Below are 27,652 nucleotides of genomic sequence, written 5' to 3'. Positions count from 1 at the left end.
AGGTGTGTCGACCTTTGTGCTGTCGACATGGAGTCCGGATACCCAATGGACACTGTAGCTTAGTGTAGTGAGGGGAAAGTTACAGTGAGTAGGGGGTGAGATAGTCTCCCAGCATTCAGACCCATCCACATGTGTGCCTCCCCAGCTATTCACCTCCCCCCATGTCACTGGTAGTTTGGCATTAAGGGACAGCACGACACCGGCTGGCAGAATGTAACAGGAAGTACACACAATAAATTAGTCCGCAGTGTACTTACAATGTACTTGGGAAATAGCGCAAACTCGTGAGTGAGCCCTCTGCCTCAGTAGTGACACACAAGTAATACTAACTGAATATCACTCAACCGACACACACACACAAAACCACACACAGACACAAAAACACACACATACAAAATTGTAGTGAAAAAAGGAGACAACAAACCAGTACTGTCAAAATCTATATTATCTGTAATTTCTTTTGGCTTTTAAATGGTTTCTGGAAAGTCGGCAAATACTCTGCTGTGTTTCTTTCAGTATTCCCTGACAATTCTCTTAGGACTCGCTGACAAATCCTGGAATGGACAACATTATAGAAACACCAAAGTTATTCTACTATTTGGTCTTTAGTACTTACTTATTAAAAACAATAAAAATGAGTCCCCAAGAGAACGATCACTTTTTAAATAATATGCAGACAATTATAAACCATTAATGCATGTAATACTTTCTGTGTGGCTACTAAATGTCACATGACCTAGCGATAAAAAACTCGACCTTTAAACAGCCCTGTGGGAGTACAGCTCTATATGTGTGCAAAAGCATCTCCGCTCTGCCTGCGGAATCTCCAAAGCCAGGCAGAGAGTTTGAAATGTCAGTAATGTTTATGATCAAGACACTGCGTCACGTCAAAAACATGGCGTGTAGCCAGCTAGGCTGCGTAGGCAGGGAGCTACTTGGCAGGTGCGAAAGCATTTCCACTGTGCGATGCTTTCACACATCTGCGGGGGGTAGGGTTTGGCCTGGCATACGGGGCAGACTAGCCCTGTGCTGGGCATCTCCCAGCATGCCTAAGATTTTGATAGTAGAAGTGCGTTTTTTTGCACTGCAGGTAGGGCAGATGTAACATGTGCAGAGAGAGTTAGATTTGGGTGGGGTGTGTTCACACTGAAATCTAAATTGCAGTGTAAAAATAAAGCAGCCAGTATTTACCCTACACAGTAACAAAATAACCCACCCAAATCTAACTCTCTCTGCACATTTAACATCTGCCCCCATTTGCTGCTGCGATCAGGTCTGAATTAGGCCCACCGTCTGTTTGTAAGAATTTCAGAGAAATTTAAAAAATGCAAGAAAACCCAGTGCATGCTTTAAATGAGTTATAATGCAATAAACTAATTTAAATACAAAATTAATTTGAAAACTAACCTGAATGCTAACTCTAACATTGTCTGTTGTTGAAATTTTCATTGTGTTGACAGATGTCAACTTGTTAGATGTCAACATTTTCGCCATGTTGACAAAACAGTCTACATTTTTTGCAGACTTTATGAATAGTGAGTGTTGACATGTCGACTGCATGCCATCAGGCTTTAGCGACCGAAAAGAGGATTAACAACGCGTAGGTGCGAACTAGCCCCGATTGTCCTCCATAACTGACGTTACTTTCTGTTTGTCCTGCAGGGAACCAGCCTTCTCCCTTGAACTCAGTCGAAGGCTTCAACATGGTGAAGAAGCGATGGGAAATATTGCCATCGATGCCAACGGGACGATGTTCATGCTCAAGCATCCAATCCAACAACATGCTGTTTGTGATTGGCGGCGTGGCGCAGGGACCCAGTAGTGCGGTGGAGGCTCTTTGTGTCTTGGAGGACGTCTGAGAACGACTTTTAATTAACTGAAACCAACCGTGTTGGTGGTGACAAAAGTGCCTGAACGCCTCTCCTATAGTAGATGGCGGCCCACCGGCGGTGGATTATCACTAGGGTCATCAGCGAGCGGAGAGAGGACATAGTTCAGATGCCTTCAGATGGAAGTCCACCAGTGAGGGTGGCCTCATATGGAACACTGGACATAGCCAACCTCTGGTCCATTGCGTAAGACCAACGATAGCTTCTAGAGAATCGGAGGACTGCATTAGAGAGATATATCCAAACAGACCTATATATATGGAATGGATGACTATACAAAAAAGATACAGTAGTTCTTATTACCAAAAAGAAGTCATATTTACTAGTATGTTCGACAATCTGATATTTCTATTAACTAAAATAATCAGTTCATGTTGTGGTCTAGTTTAGACGTGATGAAATATTGACCAGGGTAACGTGTCAGGCAACATGTGATAATTTCTAAGGCTTTTTTAAGGCTTTTTTTTTATTATTTAGATATGTAGCTTTCACGACTGTCTTAAAAACATGTGTATACATAAAGTAAGTGATATAAACTTGCGACACAACGTAATAATCATATGGAGTTCTTCTTATCTACTTTTTGGGTTGACAGGTGGTAACTTGGGGTAGGAGGAAGATGGCTGCTGTTTGTAACTGTGTCATGATGTTAAAGATATCAGGTTTTGAATAATAAATGACAGCGGTTCCATGAACTCAGAGATTGCAGCTGACAGTGTTATCGGTCACAGAAGTTATTTCTGAATGTCCAAGTGGGGGTAGAGGTTCTGTTGTCGCAGGCTGGATGCAGCCTCCTGAAGAGTTGGGAGGGAATGAGGGGTGCGAAGTGACATCTTGCTCCTGACTCACTGCTGTGTCTAGCCCTTTGCTCGGAGCACCCGTCACTTTCTGCCGCTGCGAATCAGGGATTTGTGTGTCTTCTGGTCAGGTTGCCGCTGGCAGCCACATTGCAGATCTCCGACACGAGACTGTACTCAGATGTTTGTACAGGAAAGCAGGCTGAGCGGAGAACTGAAAGGGTTTGCGGTTAAACATGCAAAATCAAGTGTAAAAAATACATCTATATAATTATTATTATGGTTCTATAAGTCTTTCCTACATGACAGAGTATGAACAGCATGTATACTTTTACATAAATAAGGAAAAATGACAGGAATGAGAACCTAATTCCCAATCCATCCTCCCAAAAAGCTTCCACACTGGAGCAGTGCATGTTTTCCAGATCTCCTTGTTTGACGCATTTTTAATCCACAGGTGGTGCTAATTGTTTCACTGGTGGTTCTTTGAGGAGACCTGAAAAGCATGCACTGTTTCACAGATCACTGGAGTTGAGGAATTCTGCTCTAGGCTAGTGGTTCCCAACTCCAGCTGTCAAGTACCCCCCACAGGTCATGTTTTGTGGATATCTTTAATCCTACACAGGTGAGTTCATCTGTTTTGCTGGGTCAGTATTTATCCCATATGCTCCCACAGACAGTAATCTTGAAAACATGACCTGGGGGTACTTGATGGCTGGAGATGAGAACTACTGCTTTCTTCTAGACTCTAGAGCACAGGTTCTCAAACTCGGTCCTTAGGACCCCACATAGTGCATGTTTTCCAGGTCTCCTCACAGAATCGCAAGTGTAATAATTAGCTCCACCTGTGGACCTTTTAAAATGTGTCAGTGAGTAATTAATACACCTGTGCACTTGCCGGGTTACCTGCAAAACATGCACTGTGTGGGGTCCTGAGGACCGAGTTTGAGAACCACTGCTCTAGAGCAGTGTTTCTCAATCTCTGTCCTCAAGGCATACTAATAGTCCAGATTTTAGTGATATCCATACTTGAGCACATACAGTTAAATCAAAATAGCAGTTACTAGGGCCTAATTCAGACATGCTTATTATTATTATTATTATTGTTTATTTATATGGCGCCACAAGGGTTCCGCAGCACCCAAGTACATATGCAAATAATCAAAACAGGAAAACAGCAACTTGCACTTGACAATATAGGACAAGTACAGGGTAAATAAACATAGTTACATCAGCAGATGACACTGGAATAAGTATCAGGTGGCAGAAGACTGCTGGATGTGGTGCAGTTGAATATTATTAAAGTAAGAAAAAGGATAAGCACATGAGGGAAGAGGGCCCTGCTCGTGAGAGCTTACATTCTAAAGGGGAGGGGTAGGCAGACAGGAGTGACACAGACAGGGTACATAGAGAGCGTGGAACAGAGGGTTAACTTAGGATGAGATATTGCTGGCTTTGATGAAGAAGTGGGTCTTGAGAGCCCGTTTGAAGTTTTGTAGAGAGATGGAGAGTCTGAGGGGGAGAGGTAGGGAATTCCAGCGAAATGGAGCAGCACGTGAAAAATCTTGGAGGTAGGAGTGGGAGGAAGTATTCAGTAGGCAGGAGAGTCGGCGTGCATTAGCAGAGCCAAGAGGACAGGTGGGAGTGTAAAGGGAGATAAGGTCAGAGCTGTAGATGGGAGAGGAGTGAGTGAGGGCTTTGTAAGTGAGTGTGAGAAGGTTGAAATGGATTCTGAAAGGGAAGGGAAGCCAGTGAAGTACTTGTAAGAGAGGAGAGGTGGACATAGGGGGTCATTCCGAGTTGTTCGCTCGCTAGCTGCTTTTAGCAGCATTGCACACGCTAAGCCGCCGCCCTCTGGGAGTGTATCTTAGTTTAGCAGAATAGCGAACGAAAGAGTAGCAGAATTGCGAATAGAAATTTCTTAGCAGTTTCTGAGTAGCTCCAGACCTACTCACAGATTGCGATCAGCTCAGTCCGTTTAGTTCCTGGTTTTACATCACACACACGCCCAGTGTTCGGCCAGCCACTCCCCTGTTTCTCCAGACACTCCCGCGTTTTATCCTGGCACGCCTGCGTTTTTCCGCACACTCCCAGAAAACGGCCAGTTTCCGCCCAGAAACACCCACTTCCTGTCAATCACACTCCGATCACTTCAACGATGAAAATTCTTCGTTCGGACGTGAGTAAATCAACTAAGTTTTGTGCTAAAATACTTACCGCATGCGCACTGTGTACCATGCGCATGCGCATTTTAGCCTTAATCGCTCCGTTGCGAAAATCGGCAACGAGCGAACAACTCGGAATGACCCCCATAGTGCGTTTGGTGAGGAAAATGAGCCGGACAGCAGCATTGAGGATAGACTGGAGTGGAGAGAGGTATTTGTCAGGAATGCCAGTCAGGAGGAGATTGCAATAGTCCAGTCTGGAGATGACCAGTGAGTGGATAAGAGTCTTAGTAGCATCCTGGGTCAGAAAAGGTCTGATCCTGGAAATAATTTTTAGATGAAAACGTTAGGTTTGCGAGAGGTGCTGAATGTGTGGTTTGAAGGAGAGGGAGGAGTCAAGGATTACTCCAAGACAGCGCACTTGGGGGCTAGAGGAGATAGTAATGCCATCAATAGATAAAGAGATTGTAGGAGGTGAGGTTATGCGGGAGGGAGGGAAGATGATCAGCTCGGTCTTAGACATGTTAAGTTTAAGAAAGCGCTGGGACATGCAGGAAGAGGTAGCAGAGAAACAATTGGAGATATGAGTGAGGAGAGCAGAGGAGAGGTCTGGAGAGGAAAGATAGATTTAAGTGTCATCAGCATAGAGATGATATTGGAAACCAAAAGAACTAATGAGCTTACCTAGTGAGGACGTATAGAGAGAGAAAAGAAGAGGATCAAGGACAGAACATTGGGGTACACCTACAGTTAGTGGAAGTGAGGGGGAGGTGTAGTCATAAGAGGAGACAGAGAGGTAGGAAGACAGCCAAGAGAAGGCAGTATCACGCAGACCAGTTGAGTGAAGGATTTGCAGTAGGAAAGGGTGGTCCACAGTGTCAAAAGCAACAGAAAGATCAAGAAGAATAAGTAGAGAGTAGTGTCCCTTAGATTTAGCAGCATGGAGGTCATTGCATACTTTTGTATGGGCAGTTTCAGTGGAGTGGAGAGGACGGAAGCCAGACTGGAATGGGTCAAGCATGAGTGTGAGGAAAGAAAGGAAGTAAGGCGGTTGTAGACAATACGCTCAAGGAGTTTGGAGGCAAAAGGGAGGAGAGAGATGGGTCGGTAGTTGTAGAGAGTGTTTGGATCAAGGGTAGGTTTTTTAAGAATACGAGAGATGAGTGCATGCTTGAAGGCAGAGGGGACAGTGCCTGAGGAGAGGGAGAGATTGAGAAGGTGGGCAAGATGGGAACAGGTAGAAGGAGAGAGGTAGTGGAGGAGGTGGGAGGGGATAGGGTCAAGTGGGGAGGTGGTGAGGGGGCAGGAACGACTGAGGGCCATGACTTCCTCACCAGATGTATGGGAGAAAGATGTCAGAGTTGGCGAGAGGGATGGGGTGGGGTGGTAAGGGATGGGAGGAGGCTGGTTGCTGATGGTCTGGTGTGATGTGATGTCCTGACGTATGGAGTCAATTTTGGATGTGAAGTAAGTGGCAAAGTCAAGAGCAGAGAGTGAGGAAGGGAGACGAGGTGGAGATGGGCAGAGGAGTGAGTTGAGAGTGGCAAAGAGGCGCCGGGAGTTGGAAGACTGGGAGGAGATGAGGTTCTTGAAGTATGACTGTCTAGCAAGAGAAAGGGCAGCACTGAAGGATGAGAGCATAAGTTTGAAATGGAGGAAGTCTGCCTTAGAGCGTGATTTCCTCCAGTGTCGCTCAGCGGTACGTGAGCATTTTTGCAGATATCTGGTGCATTTGGTGTGCCAGGGTTGAGGTGTTAATTTGCGAGGGTGAATAGTGGTTGGTGGAGCAACAGAGTCAAGAGCAGAAGTAAGGGATGCATTGTATAGGGATGTGGCCTGTTCAGGGCATAGGGGAGAGAAGTGAGTCAAACAGGGAGGAAAGGAATGTGGTGTCAATAGCCTCAATGTTACGCTTAGTGATAGTAGCCTTAGGAGGTAGAGATGGGGAAGCAGAGAGAGATAGGTTAAAGGAGAGCAGGTGGTGGTCAGAGAGGGGAAATGGAGAGTTGGAAAAATCATAAATATCACAACGGTGAGTGAAGACCAGATCCAGTGAGCTCCCATTCACATGGGAGGGTGAAGAGGTCCACTGGGAGAGACCAAGTGAAGAGGTGAGGTTAAGGAGTTTAGAGGCAGTGGATTGTGTGGGGATGTCGATAGGGATGTTGAAATCGCCTAGGATAATGGAGGGAATGTCAGAAGAGAGGAAGTGAGGAAGCAAAGTTGTCAATGAATTTGGAAGCAATGCCAGGGGGGTCGGGAAATGACAGTTACTCTAAGATGGACCGGTTGGAAGAGGCGTATGGCATGGACCTCAAATGTAGAAAATGTAAGGGATGTTCTGGTGGTATGAGTTGGTAGGAGTAACTAGAAGATAAAAGGACCCCAACACCACCCCCATGGCGACCCCCAGGACGGGGTGTGTGTGTGAATGTGAGGCCCCCAGCAGAGAGCGCAGCAGGAGAAGTAGTGTCAGAGGGCGTAATCCAAGTTTCAGTAATGTCTAGGACAGAGGTTCCCAAACTGTGTGCCGTGGCTCCCTGGGGTGCCTCTGGACACTTGCAGGGGTGCCCTGGGTTGGTGGTCCAGGACCAATTACAATTATTCATGGTCAATATAATAGACAAAACCAGTGCTGGTGGCTGCCAGTCATAAAATATGTGGCCAAACAGAAGCAAATCTTGTCCCTCACCACACAACTGACCCTAAGGATGACCTATAAACACAATCTACTTAATGTAATATTTCTCAATAAGAAATGTATGGCCTAGGAATGCCGTGAAAAAAATTCTGATATTCTAGGGCGCCGTGATTCAAAAAAGTTTGGAAACCACTGGGCTAGGAGATGCAGGGAGTTGAAAATGAAAAGGTCATGAGTGGGGACCAGTTTGTTACAAACAGATCTGGCATTCCAGAGGGCACAGGATAGGGGGTAGGAGTTTATGGGAGAGATGTGAATGAGATTATCAGGGTTGCTGTAGCGATGAGTTGAGATTAACTGTGAGGGCAGGGATGATGAGAGAGTAGTGATGGTATGGGTGCCTGAGCTAGGAGGGGAAACTGCGGGAGGTGGGCAGGGAGGCAGGTCAGTGTGATGTGGATGGGGGTGTGGGGAGGTGACAGGGAAGGGAGAGAGGGAGCAGGGCTGAGATGTGGGGTAGCAGGACCATGGAGCAGAGGTGAATGAAAGTGGGGTAACAGGAAAGGAAGGGGAAGGAAACAGAGGGATGGAGGGGAGACAGAGGAGGGGAGAGAGGAGGAGGTGTAGGAGACTAGGGGGGAAGGATAAAGGTATGAACAGGGGGCAAGATACATGATTAGGTAGACACTGAGTGATGTGGGGAGTAGAAGAAAACCTGGACATAGTGTTAAGTAGGTTGAGGGAAACTGGAAGTAGGAGAGGAGGCTGTAAGGGAATCAGAGCGAAGAATTGCAGAAAGGCAGGTGAGAAAAGCAGTGTAGGCTCAATGGGTGTAGATTTAGGGGGTCATTCCGAGTTGATAGCTAACTGCCGTTGTTCGCAACGTAGCGATCAGGCTAAAAATCTGCATTTCTGCGGATGCACCGCAATGTGCAGACGCGTCGTATGGGTACAAGGAGCATCGTGGGTTTGCACAGAGTGTAACGAACATTCCAATCGCACAGCCGAACGCAGGAAGATTGACATGAAGTGGGCGTTTCTGGGTGTCAACTGACCGTTTTCAGGGAGTGCTTCGAAAACCGCAGGCATGGCAGAAAAAACGCAGGCGTGGCTGGCCGTTCACTGGGCGGGTGTGTGACGTCAAAAGCCATCCCTCCGTCGTTAGAATCAACGCACACGGAGAGTAACTACAGGGCTGGTCTTGTTTTGCACAAAATGATTTTGCAGGCGCTCTGCTGCACAAGCGTTCGCACTTCTGCAAAGAGAAAATACACTCCCCGGTGGGCAGCGACAATGCGTTTGCACGGCTGCTAAAAGTAGCCAGCGTGCGATCAACTCGGAATGACCCCCTTAGTTTGAAGTGAATCAAAAGTGTAGATAAAGTGGGTGCAGAAATGTATTTGGACTGTAAGAAATGAAAGGATTGTGAGAGGGTTAAAAAGCAATGGTAATTCTGTAAGGTTTTTTAAGTGTTTGTAGGTAACATTGCATTGGTGCAGCTGTGCCTAAAAAACTAATTACAAAAATACAGATACAAGCATTTGTTGGTGAAATGGATGGTTTTTGAAATGTCCAAGTCAGGTAGTTCCGTGCTATTTAATCAGGAGGTGAGTGATATGAAGAGTAAGTGACTCACATTTGTTATTAGTTCTTCAGTTTTCTATGTTTTGTTAGATTGGTGTGCTTCTGTTTTCTTTCTTTTTCACTTTGATTGTACGCTGATGGAAAGCTGCTATGTGTTATGTGTCACTTTTATCACACTAGTAGTATCAGCCTGGCCTGTAGATGATGCGTTTTTGCAGGGGTCTGCGATCAGATAGCCACCACCCATAGAGCGAAAACCTGCCCCAAGCAAGTGTGCAAATGCATGCGTACGCCGTGCAAATACTTCACCAGACAGCGGACATCTGCAAATCCGTTCGCAACTCACGCTCTAAAAACGAATGATTTTTCCATACTGTGCAGTCTGTGTGTAGCCCAGGACTTACTCCTACAGTGCGATACAAACAGACTGACCTGGCGAGAGCTGATGTCACACACCCGCCCTGAAAACGCTTGGGCATGCCTGCGTTTTTCCTGACACTCCCAGAAAACGGGCAGTTACCACCCACAAATGTCCGCTTCCTGTAAATCAGCCTGCATTCGCCTAGTGATAAAAAAAAACACAGGACTTTTATTCGCAGTTTGGCCTCGCGCCTGCGCATTACGATCCGTACACATGTGCAGTCATTTGATAACCGGCCTCTGTGTGATTTCGCACAACAGTGATCAGGTATGAATTAGGCCCTAATACCTGTAACAATACGTGAAACTATCTGGTAATAGAATTTCAGAGATATTTGTTACATGTATTTGCAAATACATGGGAAGCTGCTGAGCCGCAGCACGGCTTCTCTGATATCAGCAGTCCTACACTACATGATAGCAGTGCCCACATAGGGCCATGTGAATTTGCAGACTACCTGTGGGAGATGTATCCAACCAATTCCTCTACAGCTACTTCAGGTTGGTGGATTTAGAAGGTGAAAATGACACTTTTGCCGAGTAACTTCTGAACTTCCCCACCAGGCAGAACATGGCGGAAAAAAGAGGAAGGCTGCCGGCAACAGATGGAAAGGAGCGGGTAAGAAGGTTCAGGGTAATGGGAAGAATGTGTTATTGGTGGTCATTCCGAGTTGTTCGCTGGCTAGCAGTTTTTAGCAGCCGTGCAAACGCATAGTCGCCGCCCACCGGGGAGTGTATTTTCACTTTGCAGAAGTGCGAACGCCTGTGCAGCAGAGCGCCTGGAAAAACATTTTGTGCAAAACAAGACCAGCCCTGTACTTACTCTTTGTGTGCGTTGATTCTAACGTTGGAGGGTTGGCTTTTGACGTCACACACCCACCCAGCGTTTGCCCAGCCACGCCTGCGTTTTCCCTGGCACGCCTGCATTTTTCTAAGCACTCCCTGAAAACGGTCAGTTGACACCCAGAAATGCCCCCTTCCTGTCAATCTTCTTGCGGCCGCCAGTGCGAATGAAAATGTTGCTAGAACCTGTGCAAAAGCACAAAGGACTTTGTACCCATACGTCACGCGTGCGCATTGCGATGCCTACGCATGCGCAGAAATGCCGAATTTTAGCCTGATCGCTGCGCTGCGAACAACGGCAGCTAGCGATCGACTCGGAATGACCCACACTGTTTGGTTAATCTGTGATTTCACCCCTTATAGCTACAGCGGGATCTACGAAGCAAACGTCCAACAGGTCAAAGTAACAGCTCTCCCGCTATAATACCGCTTGGTGAGTGCAGTTACCCAAGTTCAGATGACCGAGACATTTCACAATTCGTTATTTCGTGTTTGACATTATCCTGGAATAGCTGGTACCAAAGCGACCTTTCTATCCAGACTAAAGGGCCTATTTATCAAGTCCGCTTTTCAGATTATGATGCAGAAAGAATCTACATTTTCTGCACGATCTTATGTTTTCTGGCTGTGTAACATCAGCCTAGTGCAGGAGATGTCACAGAAATTAGCGCTGCCGACCGCAGTTCCCGCTATTGTCAGTAGGAAACTGCGGTGTGACTCCTATGTGTCAAACTTCAAAAAGCGGTACTTCTGTCCCCTTTGGTTCATGCCAACTTCAGATTGTGCAGGGTCAGAATCTTAGGAGGTGTCCTCTGAAAATGTGAAGGACTCCTCCGATGTGCCTGGGATGTAAGAGGGACAGGCCAGCTCAGTTACCACAACTGTCGTCTCTGCAAGTCAATTTTAATACACAGCCGGCAAAGTTTTGTTAAACCAGTAAAGTCCCGCCACGATGTGGGTTGATGATAATGGCGGCACCGTATTGATTGTTAATATGTAGGACCCTAATTCGTAAAGCGATGCCACCAAAATCAGCATCACTTTGAAATAATTATTGGAGGCGCAGAAGAACGAGTAGCTGCGTGGCTACTAAATGTGACGTGACCTAGCGATTAAAAGCTAAGGGGTCTATTTACTAAGCCTTGGACATAGATAAAGTGGATGGAGATAAAATACCAAGCAATCAGCTCCTAACTGTCATTTTTCAAACACGGCCTGTGACATGACAAGTAGGAGCTGATTGGCTGGTACTTTAGCTCTGTCCACTTTATCTCTGTCAAAGGCTTAGTAAATAGACCCCTAAACCTTTAAACATCCCTGTGGGAGTACAGCTCTATATGTGTGCAAGAGCATCTCCGCTCTGCGGAGTCTCCAAAGCCAGGCAGAGCGCTTGAACTGTCACTAAATGTTTATGATCAAGACGTTTGATGGGAGATGAAAGGTAGAGAAGATCTGTCTCTTATAAATTGCTGTATAAAAACATCCGTCCGCGTCCTACACACGCCTGAGAAACTGGTGGTGTATTTGGAGAGAGTTTACATTGCTAAAGCCAAACTGGGAATTGAGACTGATCTTATACAAGCAGAGCCATTGAAAAGAATGTCCCTATCAGCCTTATCCTTCACTTAACAGTTATTTTATATCTGGCAGCATCAAACCACAGGAGAGAAAGGAAGCGCTTTACGCCAGGCAGTCTTGATTTGAAGGGACTGTCTTGCCGTCCTAATTATCAGGACTTTGTGCCAATATGGGGAAAGTTGGGAGGCACGCCACCGCTGTTTGAGTCCCTTTCAGCGATAGCGTACTACTGCAGCATGGTAGGGGAGGGAAGAGGCGGCTGGAGGCAGCCACCCTATTGTTACCTCCCATTCAGACTAAAAACCCGGGTCCAACCTGGGTTATTGAAAACGGTTTCATGCAGCTGTGACACACCTTGTTCACACTGCAGGCTGGAGCCGGGTTATTGCTGGATCATGGATTGTCCCATTGCCGGATTGTCCTTTTGCCGATGCTTGGAGATCACATCATCTCCAAGCGCTGGTGATCCAGCTCTCTGCTACTTTTAGCGTGACTGGCGTTGGATAACCCGGGTCACTCTTTCAGACTGTAGACTACCGGGTGTGGTATGGAAGGTCAACAGTAACTAGGTCGACAATGTCTAGGTCGACCACTATTGGTCAACAGTAACTAGGTTGACAGGGTCTTTAGGTCTACATGTTCTAGGTTGACAGGTCAAAAGGTCGACATGAGTTTTTAAATTTTTTTGGTGTTTACTTCGTAGAGTGACCGGGATCCCCAATTAGTGCGCTGTGTCCCCTCGCATGGCTAACTTCGGGCATGGTGCCTTGCTCCGCTAAGGCTTCACTTGGCACAGATTACCGTTCCAATCGTAGTCCACGTGGATCGTTAAGTATGAAAAGGTTCAAAAAAAGAAAAAAATTGTGCAAAACTCATGTCGACCTTTTGACCTGTCGACCTAGAACATGTTGACCTAAAGATCCTGTCGACCTAGACACCCTGTCGACCTAGTTACTGTTGACCAATAGTGGTCGACCTAGACATTGTCGACCTAGTTACTATCGACTTAGAGACCGGATTCCAGACTACCGAGGTTCGTCCCGAGTTCAACCCTGGCCGCGATTCAGGACATTCTACCTGGGTGGACGTTTTCACAAGCCAGGACCCGAGTTACCCATGCAATATTCCGGGTCTGAGGCTTGGGCATTACATGGCTTTCCAAACTGTGTCATGGACGCTCCTCCAAGCAGGACTCAGCCAAAACTCTTTTTTCCCAATTTAGGATTTCGCAATATTGGGATGTATGGATGAACACTCGTACAGCCCACAAAGTGCATAGCCCTCATTACCTTATGGTGAAAAAGAATACAGTTCCAACAATCTACTGGATATACTGTACAATGGCTGCAGCTGCACTGGGGCCCGAAGGTGAGGGGGTCCCAGCAATGCTGGTTGCCTGTTTCTTGGAGGAATGCACCACCGTGATCCACCTTCCTAAACCGCTCTAAGAGGACCCAACTCTACTGAAAGCATCATGGGGGATCAGAGAGGCAGGAACAGCATTGCTGGGCTCCTTTCAGATTATGCTATGGGTCATAACATGCCCTATCTCACCCCTGCTATAATCATACTGTAGAGAATGAAAAGGAAACAGACAAGTGCATCTGGGCACCTTACCGGGGCTGAGGAGGAGAACGGATGAGCAGGTGCTGGATATCTTTAGTGCTTTTGACAGCGGTGAAAAATGCTTTTAGGTTTGGCGCATTGAATGGGCCCCTCGCAGGGACGAGCTCTTTGTATCTCGCACCTGTTGAGATGCTGCTGGTTGCAAACACAATTATACTATTCATAAGACAGTGTTTACAGAAATTACAGGTTTGCTGATTGTATAAAAGTGATAGATGAATGCAGAGAGAGAAGTCGGTAGTGCGAGGGCGGGAGTCACGCTGATGGAAAGTTCTTGGCATTTAGAAAATATCACCGATAACGTTAAGAGAAGAAACGTGCACTAATGAATAGGTCATTAATAAGTGGAATTAAGTAGCTAAACACTATAATAAATATATAACGGAAGAGAATAATTATATAAACTAAAACGTTCACATTACAATTAAAGATGGTTTAATCTTCACGGTCTACAACATACATATACCGTTCCTTAAATCTCAAAACATTTTATGATATAATCATTAAACATTCATATTCTGAAGGGGATGCGTTCAGCATCCTGGCGGTCTGGTTTCCAGTGGTCATGTGACCGGCACCAGAATCCCGACACCACTCGGAACCCTACCGGAATGGCGAAGGTGAGTATCTGGGTTAGGGCCCGGGGGGAGGTTAGGCACTAGGGAGGGTTGGTTAGCCATTGCCGCCACCCCTGAAAGTTAGTCCTAGCCACCACCCTCCAAGGGTTAGGGTGGGGGCCGAAGAGGGGTAAAATACTCACCCTTGTCCAATGTCGGGATCCTTAATGTCAGGATGCTGCGGTCACATGACCGCTGGCTTCCCGAATGTTGGTATTTCATACCGGACCCTTCTGAAGTTTCCTCATTACACAAATAGGAAAATAATTAAAGGTGTATATTATACACGGCATTGTTTAGTGTTGCTGCTATTCAGCCTGTACATTTTTTGTTTTAAAAAACAAAACAAAATACTTTTATGGTTAAATTCCTTTAATTGTTTATAGTTTTTTAAGTTCAATTGATCATAATAGGCATACGGGCAGATGTACTAAGCTTTGAAGAGTGATAAAGTGGGGAGCGATAAAATACCAACCAATCAGCTCCTAAGCACAGCCTGTAATATGGAATTTAGGAGCTGATTGGCTGGTTCTTTATCTCTCTCCACTTTATCACTCTTCAAGGGTTAGCACATATCCCCTATATCCATGTAAAGTGACTTTATGATGTTAATTGTATCTGAATTTAGTATTCTTTTAAAAAAACCCTAGCGCCATTTCTGTGAATTCCACCATTTTTTTAATGACACGGCTAAAAGTTTCCTATGTTGCCTCAGTAGAATCTTTAATCCTGTAAATGCACTTTCCATCAGGCCGCACCTACAGCAGATGCCATTATTCTGTATAACGGCTACTTACAGTACAGTACAGTATATCTGGAGCTGTTTAGAGATCACTTGGGGGTCTATTTATGAAGCAGTGAAAAGAGTGGAGAAGTGAGACTGTGGAGAAGTTGTCCATGGCAACCAATCAGCTGCTCCGTACAATTGTATCGTATGCAAATTTATAAATGTTACTTCAGTGTCGTGGTTCGGTCTGTGCGGCATTTTACGGTCTTGGCCGAGCAGTTTTATTAATAGCAGATTGATTCTTGAATCTTTTATTAGTTCAAAGGCAAAAACAATAGTGGTAAAAGTATACAAAGATGTTTACAATGTACAATTTCCGTTTCTTATTATATTTCACATGTATTTATAAAATGTATCGCTGACAATTGAAGTGCCCAAAGTCAATTATGTGCAAAAACAAATAATAATAATTCAAAAGGTAGCTTTGTTCTAAATTCTGAGTTTTATTCAGGCAGTCCCCAGTGGACTGACCCCACCTGCTGCAACACTCTCATACTAGAACAGTAGGAACAAACTTTGCCGAAACATTTTGCTCATCTGTAGATTTGCTGAACACAAATAAGCACCCAATCCACATAATGTTAAATATAAAGGGGCATTTTATTTGGCAATCTAAAAACTGTGTTTTAATTGTAGAAATGATAACGCATATGGGAAATCATTTATCAAAAATAAAATTATTATATTTTAGCTTATTATGAAACAAACAAAAAAAAAAAACAGTATAAATCAGCCCTTAGGATTTTAAAATATAAGGTTGCTTATATAAGATCATGACATAGAAAATGTATAAAATTAATTTAAAGTGTTGACTGAGAAACGTGTATGTGCTATAACCTGCTGGTCAAGGCTTTGTAATGATGTGGTGATAGTCCCGGCATAAGGCAATGGCACTCAAATGACATTAGCAGACTATAAAAGCAATATGGCCACTATTTTTATGTTTTAATTATTTTTTGTGGGGAGGGGACGTGGTCACGCCTCTGAGATTTGGCCACATCCCCTTCAGTACTTGGGCTCCACTGATCTCTTAAACGGCCCTGCCTGCCACTCTCTACAGTCCACCCTCCAAGTTCTGATCAGGGATGTAGAAGGATGAGATGGGGGGGGGGCACATAAGGGAAATCTTATTTTGTTGTTAGTAATGTAACTTTGGGGGTAATTAAGACCTGATTGTAGCAGCAGATTTGTTAGCAGTTGGGCAAAACCGTGTGCACTGCAGGGGGGGGGGGCAGATATAACATGTGCAGAGAGAGTTAGATTTGGGTGGGGTATATTGTTTCTGTGCAGGGTAAATACTGGCTGCTTTATTTTTACTCTGCAATTTAGATTTCAGTTTGAACACACCCCACCCAAATCTAACTCTCTCTGCACATGTTATATCTGCCCCTCCCTGCAGTGCACATGGGGGTCATTCCAAGTTGATCGCTCGCTAGCAGTTTTTAGCAGCCGTGCAAACGCTATGCCGCCGCCCACTGGGAGTGTATTTTAGCTTAGCAGAAGTGCGAACGGTTGTATCGCAGAACATTTTTTGTGTAGTTTCAGAGTAGCTCAAAACCTACTCAACGCTTGCGATCACTTCAGACTATTCAGTTCCTGATTTGACGTCACACACCCGCCCAGCGTTCGCCCAGCCACGCCTGCGTTTTTCCGCACACTCCCTGAAAACGGTCAGTTCCCACCCAGAAACAGCAACTTCAGATCAATCACTCTGCTGCAAGCAGTGCGACTGAAATGCATCGCTAGACCCTGTGCAAAACTACATCGTTCATTGTGCCCGTACGTTGTGCGCGCGCATTGCACTGCATACGCATGTGAAGAACTGCCATTTTTTTAGCCTGATCGCTGCTCTGCGAACAAATGCAGCTAGCGATCAACTCGGAATGACCCCCATGGTTTTGCCCAACTGTTAACAAATTTGCTGCTACGATCAGGTCTGAATTACCCCCTTTATATCTAAATTCTAAGCAATCCTGCTGCGTATATACAATTGTATGCAATGCACAGATATAAGCTCATCTCTTGTAATGATTGGTAATGCAGATAATGAATTCTGTCTGATGTCTCTGAAGGCGGCATACCATCTATACTGGAAATCACACGAGTCGCTCTGAAGAGTCTCTGCTCTGCTTTTTTTTTTACTGCAAAGTGGATACCTTGGGGCGGGGAGGGGAACTTGTAGGTGGGGGTGACTGGGCAGTGCCGGGCCCCTGTTGAATGCTGCATGCCATGCACCCCATATGACACCACTCCTGGCCATGGGAATTCAGTGATTGATTAGCTTAGCTCTTACCACACGCATGGTATCATATATGTGAGGCCTGCATCTTACATGCCTACAAATTAGAGATGAGCGGGTTCGGTTTTACTCGGTTTTACTCGGATTTACTCGGTTCTCAAAATGGCATCTTATTGGCTCACGGACGTCACGTGTTTTGGATAGCCAATAAGAAAAATCCGGATAAAACCGAACTGGCGTTAATTCTGGCGTTACATCCGAACCCGCTCATCTCTACTACAAATAACATATAAAAGAAGAAAATACTTTCAGCCTTATGGAGAATCGAGGCTACAAAAAAATAAAATGATTAATCTGGACAAACATTTACTTTGCTGTTTCTGTGTATTTGGTCATTCAAGAGGGTTTCAGTAAGAGAAACACATTAAACCCTATTATGATGTCTCAATGCTGTGTAAGCTCAGTTGCCCGGTGCTGTCTGGAGATCGCCAGACGAGACAGTCAGACACGGTCAGTCGCTTGTACGGGGCGGACATAGCTCTTTGTAGCGAGGGGCCGGCTGCTCCTTCCCTGTTGCTGTGATAGATGATTGGGATGACGGTGGTAGATGGCTTCTGGGGGGCTGGGAGGCTTCCATGGCTTCCCAACATGTGCCGGTAGGTGGTCAGTCCAGAATATGAGGCCGACGTTGCCCGATGCAGCCTGGGAACCAGCAGCTGAGGCACCTTCCCCGTCTTTTCATCCAGTGTCCAGAAATCTGTACGATAAGTGCTGATGATGGGCCGCTGCCTTCTCATCTCCTCCTCCAGGGGGATCCACTGAGTAAAGTTGTGTGATTCTCTGTTCTTCAGGAGTTTCTTCTTCCCCAGTCCCTTAATGAAGAAAGAACAACCCTTATTAATAATAATTGTATTTATATAGCGCTCTGTCTCCAATAGGACTCCAGGCGATTTTAAAAAGTCATTTCTCAGACTTCCCTTTTACAGTATATGAGCCGCCTAAGTGCAGAAACACCTACTGTCCTAGAACATCACCCTTACCGTGATTAGAATCTCTTCTAATAATTGTAATGTAGCTTCTCGTCCTAATCAACACCTCGTTAATTATCCCCTTGCTCAAAATCAAGTATCACCTCTTCTCAGGATTGCAAACCCCCCCCCCCCCCCCTCCCTCCCTCCCTCCACAGTCACTGAATGCAAGCTGTGCCTGTAAAGTCTGATTCTGTTCTGGCTTTTCCAGATGTAATGCAGAGTAAAGCGAAGGCTGATTGCCAGGATTATACAGATAATTGGCTGCTCTGTGGCTGTGAATCTCTGTGTGAGGAGTCAGGAAAATATGTACTCAGAGGAAATGCAGTGAAAGGCAGGAGTTACTGCTGTTTGGGATCTAGAGATAAGGACTGCCGCTTACAACCACACAATTAAATGCATCATTTAGAATGCAATTACACACGCCTAATTACTAATTAGGTGATGCCGGGGACAATATTTAAACCAGCGAGGGAACAGATTCAGTGACTAGCGCTAGGGCAAGTCAATCCTCCGTGCCATCTCTACTGGGGACAGACCGATTGTAAAGGTTAAATATACTCTGCAAATATTGCTAGCGTAATTCATTTCTACTGCACCCGCTCCTTGGGCCTTATTCAGGTTTATTACCAAACCAAAAAAGCGCACTAATGGGCAAAACCATGTGCAGTGCAGGTGGGGCAGATGTAACATGTGCAGAGAGAGTTAGATTTGGGTGGGGTGTGTACACACTGAAATCTAAATTGCAGTGTAGAAATAAAGCAGCCAGTATTTATACGCATAGAAACAATATAACCCACCCAAATCTAACTCTCTCTGCACATGTTACTTCTGCCCCACCTGCAGTGCAGCATGGGCCCATTAGTGCACTTTTTTTGGTTTGGTAACAACTCTGAATAACCCCCTAGTGCACATCCCAGCATGCCCTGCCACAGTTTTGCTATTAAGGTATGCTTAAACTGAGGCAGGGCATGCTGGGATGTGTAGTTTGACAGCAGCAGGAGGGCCACAGGTTGAACACCCATGCCCTAGTGCCTCTGCTTTGCAGCCCTCCCTTTTTTGTCAACCGCTACTGTGTTGTGTAGATACTTCTGTAAGTGTGTCCATATATGCACTAGACTAGACACAGGTCCTGTGCCTTGTGAGACATCACCAGGTATAATACTGTTAAATAAGTCAGTCAAGGGTAAAAAGACACGTGCAAATCACACGCAGCATCCTCTGAGAATTTATTTAAATGCTGCTACAAACTCCTTCCCTTGTGTACATCTGTGCGGCTGAATGCACGCAGTAATACCGATCGGTGCGTCCTTATACGCCACCATCTGTCACACCAGCTCTATGGTAGGCGCAGAGTCTCTGTGTCTATGAATGCAGCTGCTTGCACTGACACGCTGCAACATTCCCATAGCATGACCACTGAGCGGGCCATGGGGGTCATTCCGAGTTGATTGTACGCTGGCTACTTTTAGCAGCCATGCAAACGCATTGTCGCCGCCCACCGGGGAGTGTATTTTCGTTTTGCAGAAGTGCGAACGCTTGTGCCGCAGAGCGCCTGCAAAAACATTTTGTGCAAAACAAGACCAGCCCTGTAGTTACTCTTCGTGTGCGTTGATTCTAACGAGGGAGGGACGGCTTTTGACGTCACACACCCGCCCAGCGTTCGCCCAGCCACACCTGCGTTTTTCCCAACACGCCTGCGTTTTTCTAAGCACTCCCTGAAAACGGTCAGTTGACACCGAGAAACGCCCAATTCATGTCAATCTTCCTGCGTCCAGCCGCGCGACTGGAATGTTCGTTACACTCTGTGCAAACCCACGGTGCTCATTGTACCCGTACGACGCGCCTGCGCATTGCGGTGCATACTCATGCGCAGAAATGCAGATTTTTAGCCTGATCGCTGCGCTGTGTACAACGGCAGCTAGCGATCAACTCGGAATGACCCCCCATATCTGTGTGCACTACTAGCCACCTCCCAGTCACCGGCCGTCACTTATCCGTAGCATTTCTGATGCTGTCTGCCCCGATCCCAACAGCAGCTGTTCGCACGCTCTGTGTTACGCAGGCGCTATAGGAGGTTTTCAGAAATTTTCGCACATGCGCAGTAGCAGAAATATCTTTCATCTACGTGAACATCAGCGTCGCTTGCGGCTCAAACCAGGATCCAAGTTTTGAGGAACACATTACGTAGAGAAATCCATTAGAAAGAGATGTCCACTTTATTCCATCTAACAAAGTTCTGATCATTAGATGATATACAAATATATGTATTCATAATTTTTTTGTCATGTGGTTGGAAGATAACATTTAGGGACTGATTTAAAAATGCGAGATATTCGTATTATCACTCATTGCATATGATAAATGGTGCTCCAGCCAATCAGCTTCTGTGATTTTTAAAACATGTGGCAGTTATGAGCTGATTGGCTGGAGCACAATTTATCATTCGTAATGAGTGGTAACAAGAATATCTGTTGTTAAATCTGCCCCATAGTCTTAAGGGCCCTACACATTTAAAGATCCGCCGCCAAGCTGTCCGATGGCGGATACGACCGACAGGGTGACCCGGCGGCGGAGGGGGGGGGGGGCAGTGACGGCGGCACTCCGCCCGTCACACGGCTCCATAGCAGTGCAGGCAAATATGGACGATCTCGTCCATATTGGCCTGCATGCACAAGCGACGGGCACCAGCGAAGAACGAGCGCGGGGCCGCGCATCGTTCATCGCTGGTGCCTCCACACTCAAAGATAGGAACGGTATCTCGTTCATTGATGAACGAGATCGTTCATATCTTTGACGATTATCGGCCAGAGTGTAGGGCCTATTAGGCTGCACTCAAAGCTGTACCCCTTAGGTGGTGACATTTTCCCAATCCTAGGGGTGGCAGAGAGGAGACACCTACCCCAACCCTGTATCCTGGTCACCAATAATCAGCATTAGTTACCGGGGCGACAGCACATCAGCACAGCAGCCAGAGGTTGTGCAGGATGTAGCGCGCCAATGCAGAACACTGCCTAGCTAGCTGCCTACACATCCTCCCCTCTTTCCTCTCCTGGTGGCTGCTGCTGTCGACTCTGACTGTCACACACACAGTCAGTAGGATTGGTTGGATGTATGTGCGCGGTGGAGCAGTGGCGTGCGGTGAGGTCACTGGCTGGGGAGGCACTGAGATTTTATATATATATATATATATATATATATATACACACACACACACGTACGTACGTACGTACGTACGTACGTACGTACGTACGTACATATACATAATATATATAGAAACATATATGTGTGTGTGCGTGTGTGTGTGTAACGTGTATCCGGCAATGTACTCTGTGAATTTACATATATATGTGCACACAGGGCCAGCAAAAGAAATCTTGGAGCCCGGCACAATGACATGTCTGGACCCCGCGTCCTCCTCCACCTTAACCCCAGATCGATAAATCCACCTTGCATGTGCAGATAAAGAATAATATATAATTACACAATTTGTAGCCCTAGCACTTTAATCCTGCCTAAAATCCACACTAAATAACCTCTTTAAATCCCAAACAGCCAAGGTATCCAAAAAAGTATTCTAACTTGCATACATTATATTATCCCTATGACATCACAATCCCCCTTCCACTTACCCCCCCCCCTCCCCTCAAACTTGCCCGAATCAGTACAGCAACCCCCGTACATCTTACCTGCTTCCCTCCTCACCTGCGCATAAACAGTACAACTCCCCCCCCCCACGAAACAGCTTCCCCTGTGCTTACACAGTACAGCCTCCCTCCCATACCTGCGCATACATACTGTACAACTTCTCCCCCCCCACACACAGAGACAGCTCCCCTTCTCCCAGCGCATACTCACAGCTTGATGAAGGGTACATTACCAGCGCCAGTCATGATGGAGAGAGAGCTCAGGTCCCGCTGCCTCTTGACCCCGCCACGCTACTGTACTAGTGACGGGCGGCTGAGCTCCACAGTAGCGCCGGGTCCCGCCGCCGCTTCACCCCGCCACGTACAGGTGATTGGACGAGCGGATCCAGCACTGGATCCGCTGTCCAATCACATCTGCCTCGCTGACAGGGGCGGGTTTCCCCTGTCATTGAGGCACTTGTACAAGTGCCGCTTTCCCTCTGGTTTTTACTGGGCTTTTACAGCCCAGTGCTTGGCCCCCCCCCCCCCCCCCCACCACCATAACTTGTTCTTATAGTTAACGGGAGGCACTGCTATTAGTGCCTCCCAAACTACTTTTTTAGCATTAAAATGATTAGGATAATATAAAGAAACTACTCCTGACACAGAATATGTGTCAGTATCTTCTTTATATTATTTTAATCATTAATGACAGGGGAGGCACTGCCTCCTACCTCTCCTGCCTCCCCTGACTGCACGTCCCTGCGGTGGAGATGGTGCCATAGGGTCTCAGCAGTTACAGAAACTTGGTTCTGTACCCACAAACAGCCATATACTGCCTTCTACAACAATTAACACTCTCTCCTTTAAAGTTCTACAGGGCCAATTGTTGTCAGAAGCCTTAAAGTTTTTATCACATGGTTCCACCATATCATAGGTGACTTGGTACCACGCTTGTTCAGAGTGTGAGGAAGGGTCTAATCTGAAATGTTTGGGTGGTGGAGGAGGAGGGGGGGGATGACCGCTGCTCCCTGGGCCCATGTGGGAGACACTATTGTTTCAGGAAGGAGGCGACATACCTGGAAAATACCATCCATCTCTTCATGCTAATACATGTGCCTTCGTAAAGACCATGGGGGTAATTCCAAGTTGATCGCAGCAGGAAATTTTTTAGCAGTTTGGCAAAACCATGTGCACTGCAGGGGAGGCAGATATAACATGTGCAGAGAGAGTTAGATTTGGGTGTGGTGTGTTCAATCTGTAATCTAATTTGCAGTGTAAAAAAAAAGCAGCCAGTATTTACCCTGCACAGAAACAAAATAACCCACCCAAATCTAACTCTCTCTGCACATGTTATATCTGCCACACCTGCAGTGCACATGGTTTTGCCCAACTGCTAAAAAATTTCCTGCTGCGATCAACTTGGAATTACCCCCCATATGTGGTAGGCAGTAACATTATCTATAGTAGATTAATACTTTTATGTGTATTCAATAAATGATGCTTTTACACTATGAGGAGGCATTTTCTATTCACTTTTTTGGAGGTTATTACTAGTATGTGCTCTCTATGGTTGGGAACATGAACTAAGATAAGAGTCAGGGACAGGGACGGTTCTAGACTTTTCTTTTAGGGGGGGGGGGGGGGTTATTTATACTGACTCCTCCCCTACATTCATTACTCCTCCCACTTCCTGTACCAACTGTCCATTATTGCTCTAAAGAGCATATAAAGCATTACCAGGCTGCACATGTGCTTCTTATGTAGCACACACACACACCGGGCACATGTAACTACTAACACACCAATGGGCGGCACACACTGCCCAAGGTGGGGGTGACGGCATGTGATGATGGCAGATGGGGCTAGGGGCCCCAGGGACATGGAGGATGGGGAGGGATGTTAGTGCAGCCACACACCATCACCTGGCAGCGGCCCCCACCTCATGTAAGTGGGCGTGGCTATGACAGTTAGATGGGGCGTTCGCCATCCCCCCCTGGATCCGGCCCTGGTCAGGGATAGGAAAGTCCAAATTCTATATGAAGCTACATGTTTCCTTAGAAGGTCCCTTAGAAGGTCTGGAGGGGGAAAGAAACCTTTCAAGGTCCATTACTCACCTAATCAAGGTGAGCACGTTGGCCATAAGGAAGGACAATCTCTAATGTTTCATGAAGTGATTTTATTGTGGGATGTTTTTCTCTCCTATATAATAGCCCTGTGATTCTGTGCCTGGGTCTCTAACGCTGAGCGTGGCTAGGAGCTCTCATTGGGTTAGTGGCAGGTCTATCACACCCAGTCCACAGCTGATTGGGCGAGAAACGCCCTCCCACACAGGTTACATCCAATGGGAGGCTCTGCCCTTTGCCTGCTGTGTTTTCGGGTGGTCTTCTGTATACCGGCGGTCGGGCTCCCGGCGCTCAGTATACCGGCGCCGGGAGCCCGACCGCCGGCATACCGACACTTATTTTCCCTCGTGGGGGTCCACGACCCCCATAGAGGGAGAATAAAATAGTGTGGCGCGCGTAGCGCGCCACCGTGCCCGCAGCGTGGCGAGCGCAGCGAGCCCGCAAGGGGCTCATTTGCGCTCGCCACACTGTCGGTCAGCCGGCGGTCGGGCTCCCGGCGCCGGTATGCTGGGCGCCGGGAGCCCGACCGCCGGCCAGCCGTAGTGAACCCGTGTTTTCACAGAGCAGGATTAGCAATGGGACTGATGGAGCTGCAGCTCCAGCCCCACACCCCAAAATAGTCCCCCTGCATCTGCAGCATCACACCCTCCAACAATTTACACATAAACACTGATACACATTTGAAAAGGGGGCGTGGCAACGGGTACACCAACGTGGCCACGCCCCTTTTCATATACTTTCAATGGAAGCTTGGAGAGTCACAAAACGGTACAGACCATAAAAAAAAGGGACTGTACCTGCCAGAAAGGTGCAGCTGGTGGGTGTGTCACTGCACCTGCAGGAAATCTGTGCTGTAGATAGGGGAAAAAAACATCCTCTTACTGCAGCGTCCTATGGGGGTCATTCCAAGTTGATCGCTAGCTGCATTCGTTCGCTGTGCAGATCAGGCAAAAACTCGGCACTTCTGCGCATGCGTACGCAGCGCAATGCGCACGTGCGGCATACTATTACAATGAACGATGTAGTTTTACACAGGGTCTAGCGATACTTTTCAGTCTCACAGGCAGACGCAGAGTGATTGACAGGAAGAGGGCGTTTCTGGGTGTCAGCTGACCGTTTTCAGGGAGTGTTCGGAAAAACGCAGGCGTGGCTGGCCGAACGCAGGGCGTGTTCATGACGTCAAATCAGGAACTAAATGGTCTGAAGTGATCGCAAGCGCCGAGTAGGTCTGAAGCTACTCTGAAACTGCACAAAATATTTTTGGACCCGCTCTCCGATCCCTTAGTTCGCACTTCTGCTAAGCTAAAATACATTCCCAGTGGGCGGCGGCATAGCGTTTGCACGGCTGCTAAAAACTGCTAGCGAGCGATCAACTCGGAATGTCCACCAATGTCTTGCTGCCAGTCCACCTGCCCCCTCCGGCATCAACAATCCCCACTCCCTAGCCGCAGGTGGAAAAAAAGCTACTGTGGCCACCGGCATAGATGTGTATGAAAGCGGCGCAGCGGAAGACTTTCATAGCCCTCCCTGCACCGCATACTCTCTGAGCCCCGGAGCCTCCTCTGCGTGTGATGTCACAGAAGTGCCTCCCCACCACAGCCGCACCCAGATCCCCAGAGGCCCTGACTCCGCAACACAGCACCTGGGCTGCCGGCCTGGAAGCCCCGAGATGGTTAATGTAGCGGATAGAGGGGGTGATATCGCGGAGGGTAATGCCTGGACGCTGAATCAATGTAAAAGGTGACAGTGCTGTGCAGTGCAGTGGGTGTGCAATCAGGGCCGATGCTAGAGTGTTCAGCGCCCCCTTGCAAACTATAAATTTGCACCCTCGCATACTTTACAAACGCACAGCGCACATAATGACCCCTGTAGTAGAGGCACTTACACATGTAATGCCCCCGCTACCAGTACCGCTTACACACCTAACTAGGGAGGCCAATCCTGGGCCGTTTTTTCAATCCCGGGATTCGGGATTGAAAAACGCTCAATCCCGGGATTCCCGGGATTGCAGTAGGGATCAGTGAAGAAGGGTGTAGGGAGCAGTGCTGAATGGTAGGCAGCGGTGCGAGAGGGTGCAGGTAGCGGCGGGGAAGGGAGGGACGGTGTAGGTAGCAGTGCGGGAGGGTGTAGGTAGCAGCGGGGAAGGGAGGGAGGGTGTAGGTAGCAGTGCGGGAGGGTGTAGGTAGCGGCGGGGAAGGGAGGGAGGGTGTAGGTAGCAGTGCAGGAGGGTGTAGGTAGCGCCGGGGAAGGGAGGGAGGGTGTAGGTAGCTGGGTGGGAGGATGTAGGTAGCTGGGTGGGAGGATGTAGGTAGCGGTGCGGGAGGGTGTAGGTAGCTGAGCGGGAGGATGTAGGTAGCGGTGCTGGAGGGTATAGGTAGCTGGGCAGGAGGATGTAGGTAGCTGGGCGGGAGGATGTAGGTAGCGTTGCGGGAGGGTGTAGGTAGCGGGGAGGGTTGGTAGCGGCGCGGGAGGGAGGCTGTTAGCACTGCACGGAGGGAGGGTGGGTGTAAGCAATAACACTTACTATTAGGTGGGCGCCAGCCATGGACACACTGAACGCGGCGGCATTTCAAATGAAGCGCCGGCCACCAGCCAACCAGAGCTGGCGGACCGGCAGCCAGTCAGGGAAGCGGCCGCAGCAGTCGCTCCTGATTGGCTGCCGCTGCTGCGGTAGTTCCCTGATTGGCTGCCGGTCCGCCAGCTTTGCTTGGCTGACGGCCAGCCCTACATTTGAAGTGCCGCCGCGTTCGTCTATGGCTGCCGCCCGCCTAATTCTAAGTAGTATTACTTACACACACTCCCGCACATGCGCAGTGTAATCCCGTGAATCCCGGGATTGGATGCTCCAATCCAGGGATTCAAATCCCGGCATTTTTGGGCCCAAATCCCAGGATCCCGCCGATCCCGGGATTGGCCTCCCTACACGTAACGCCCTCTGTACCAGTGCCGCTTAGACACGTAACGCCCCCTGTACCAGTGACGCTTACACACGTAATGCCCCCTGTACCAGTGACGCTTACACACGTAATGCCCTCTGTACCAGTGCCGCTTACACACACAGAGGCGTATCTAGGGTAGGGCAAGTGAGGCACGTGCCCTGGGCGCCCTGGCAGGCCCAGGAGAGGGGGACGCCGCCGGCGTCCAGGGCATCATGCCCCACTTGCCCCCGTTAACCCTAAATGTGAGGGGAGGAGAGAGCGCAGCGTCTCTCCCTCTCCTTACTGCCACTGGGAGCACTAGCAGCGCGCCGTGTCCGGTCTCCGGCGCTAGCCAATCAGAGCTTGCGGACCGGCTCCTGTTTGGCTGCCGGTAACCGAGCTATGATTAGCTAGCGAACCGGCGCCAGACAGCCGCCGGAGACCTGGAGCGTCCTCCCCTCACAACAAGAACGAAGCCAGCGGCCGGTGAGGTGAGTGACGGGAGGGGGGGTCCAGTGGCACGGGGGGGCAAGTATCTGGCACCAAGCTGGGCCTGGCACTGTGGGGCATGTAACTGGCACTGTGGGGCATGTAACTGGCACTGTGGGTCATGTAACTGGCACTGAGTGGGGCAATGTAACTGGCACTGAGTGTGGCATGTATCCGGCACTGTGGGGCAATGTAACTGGCACTGTGGGGCATGTATCCGGCACTGTGGGGGATTGTATCCGGCACTGTGGGGCATTGTATCCGGCACTGAGTGGGTGG

At 47.8% G+C, this 27,652-nt stretch overlaps 2 protein-coding genes across 4 annotated transcripts in view; one reads left to right on the top strand and one right to left on the bottom strand.

Annotated features, from left to right (window-relative positions):
• The window catches only part of KLHDC8B (kelch domain containing 8B), a 339,381-nt gene extending 336,797 nt beyond the window's left edge, over positions 1–2,584 (top strand). For both annotated transcript variants that reach the window (XM_063941084.1, XM_063941083.1), the window contains one exon: positions 1,663–2,584. In XM_063941084.1, coding sequence (XP_063797154.1) covers positions 1,663–1,859 — 197 coding nt within the window. In that variant the 3' untranslated portion in view covers positions 1,860–2,584. The remainder of the gene's footprint in view (positions 1–1,662) is intronic.
• Positions 2,585–17,551: 14,967 nt separating this feature from the next.
• Positions 17,552–27,652, bottom strand: part of C9H3orf84 (chromosome 9 C3orf84 homolog) — a 92,321-nt gene continuing 82,220 nt past the window's right edge. For both annotated transcript variants that reach the window (XM_063941082.1, XM_063941081.1), the window contains one exon: positions 17,552–18,058. In XM_063941082.1, coding sequence (XP_063797152.1) covers positions 17,621–18,058 — 438 coding nt within the window. In that variant the 3' untranslated portion in view covers positions 17,552–17,620. The remainder of the gene's footprint in view (positions 18,059–27,652) is intronic.

Source organism: Pseudophryne corroboree, chromosome 9 (assembly GCF_028390025.1).
Source record: "Pseudophryne corroboree isolate aPseCor3 chromosome 9, aPseCor3.hap2, whole genome shotgun sequence".
Classification (NCBI taxonomy): domain Eukaryota; kingdom Metazoa; phylum Chordata; class Amphibia; order Anura; family Myobatrachidae; genus Pseudophryne; species Pseudophryne corroboree.
This window is presented reverse-complemented; position numbering and strand designations above follow the sequence as displayed.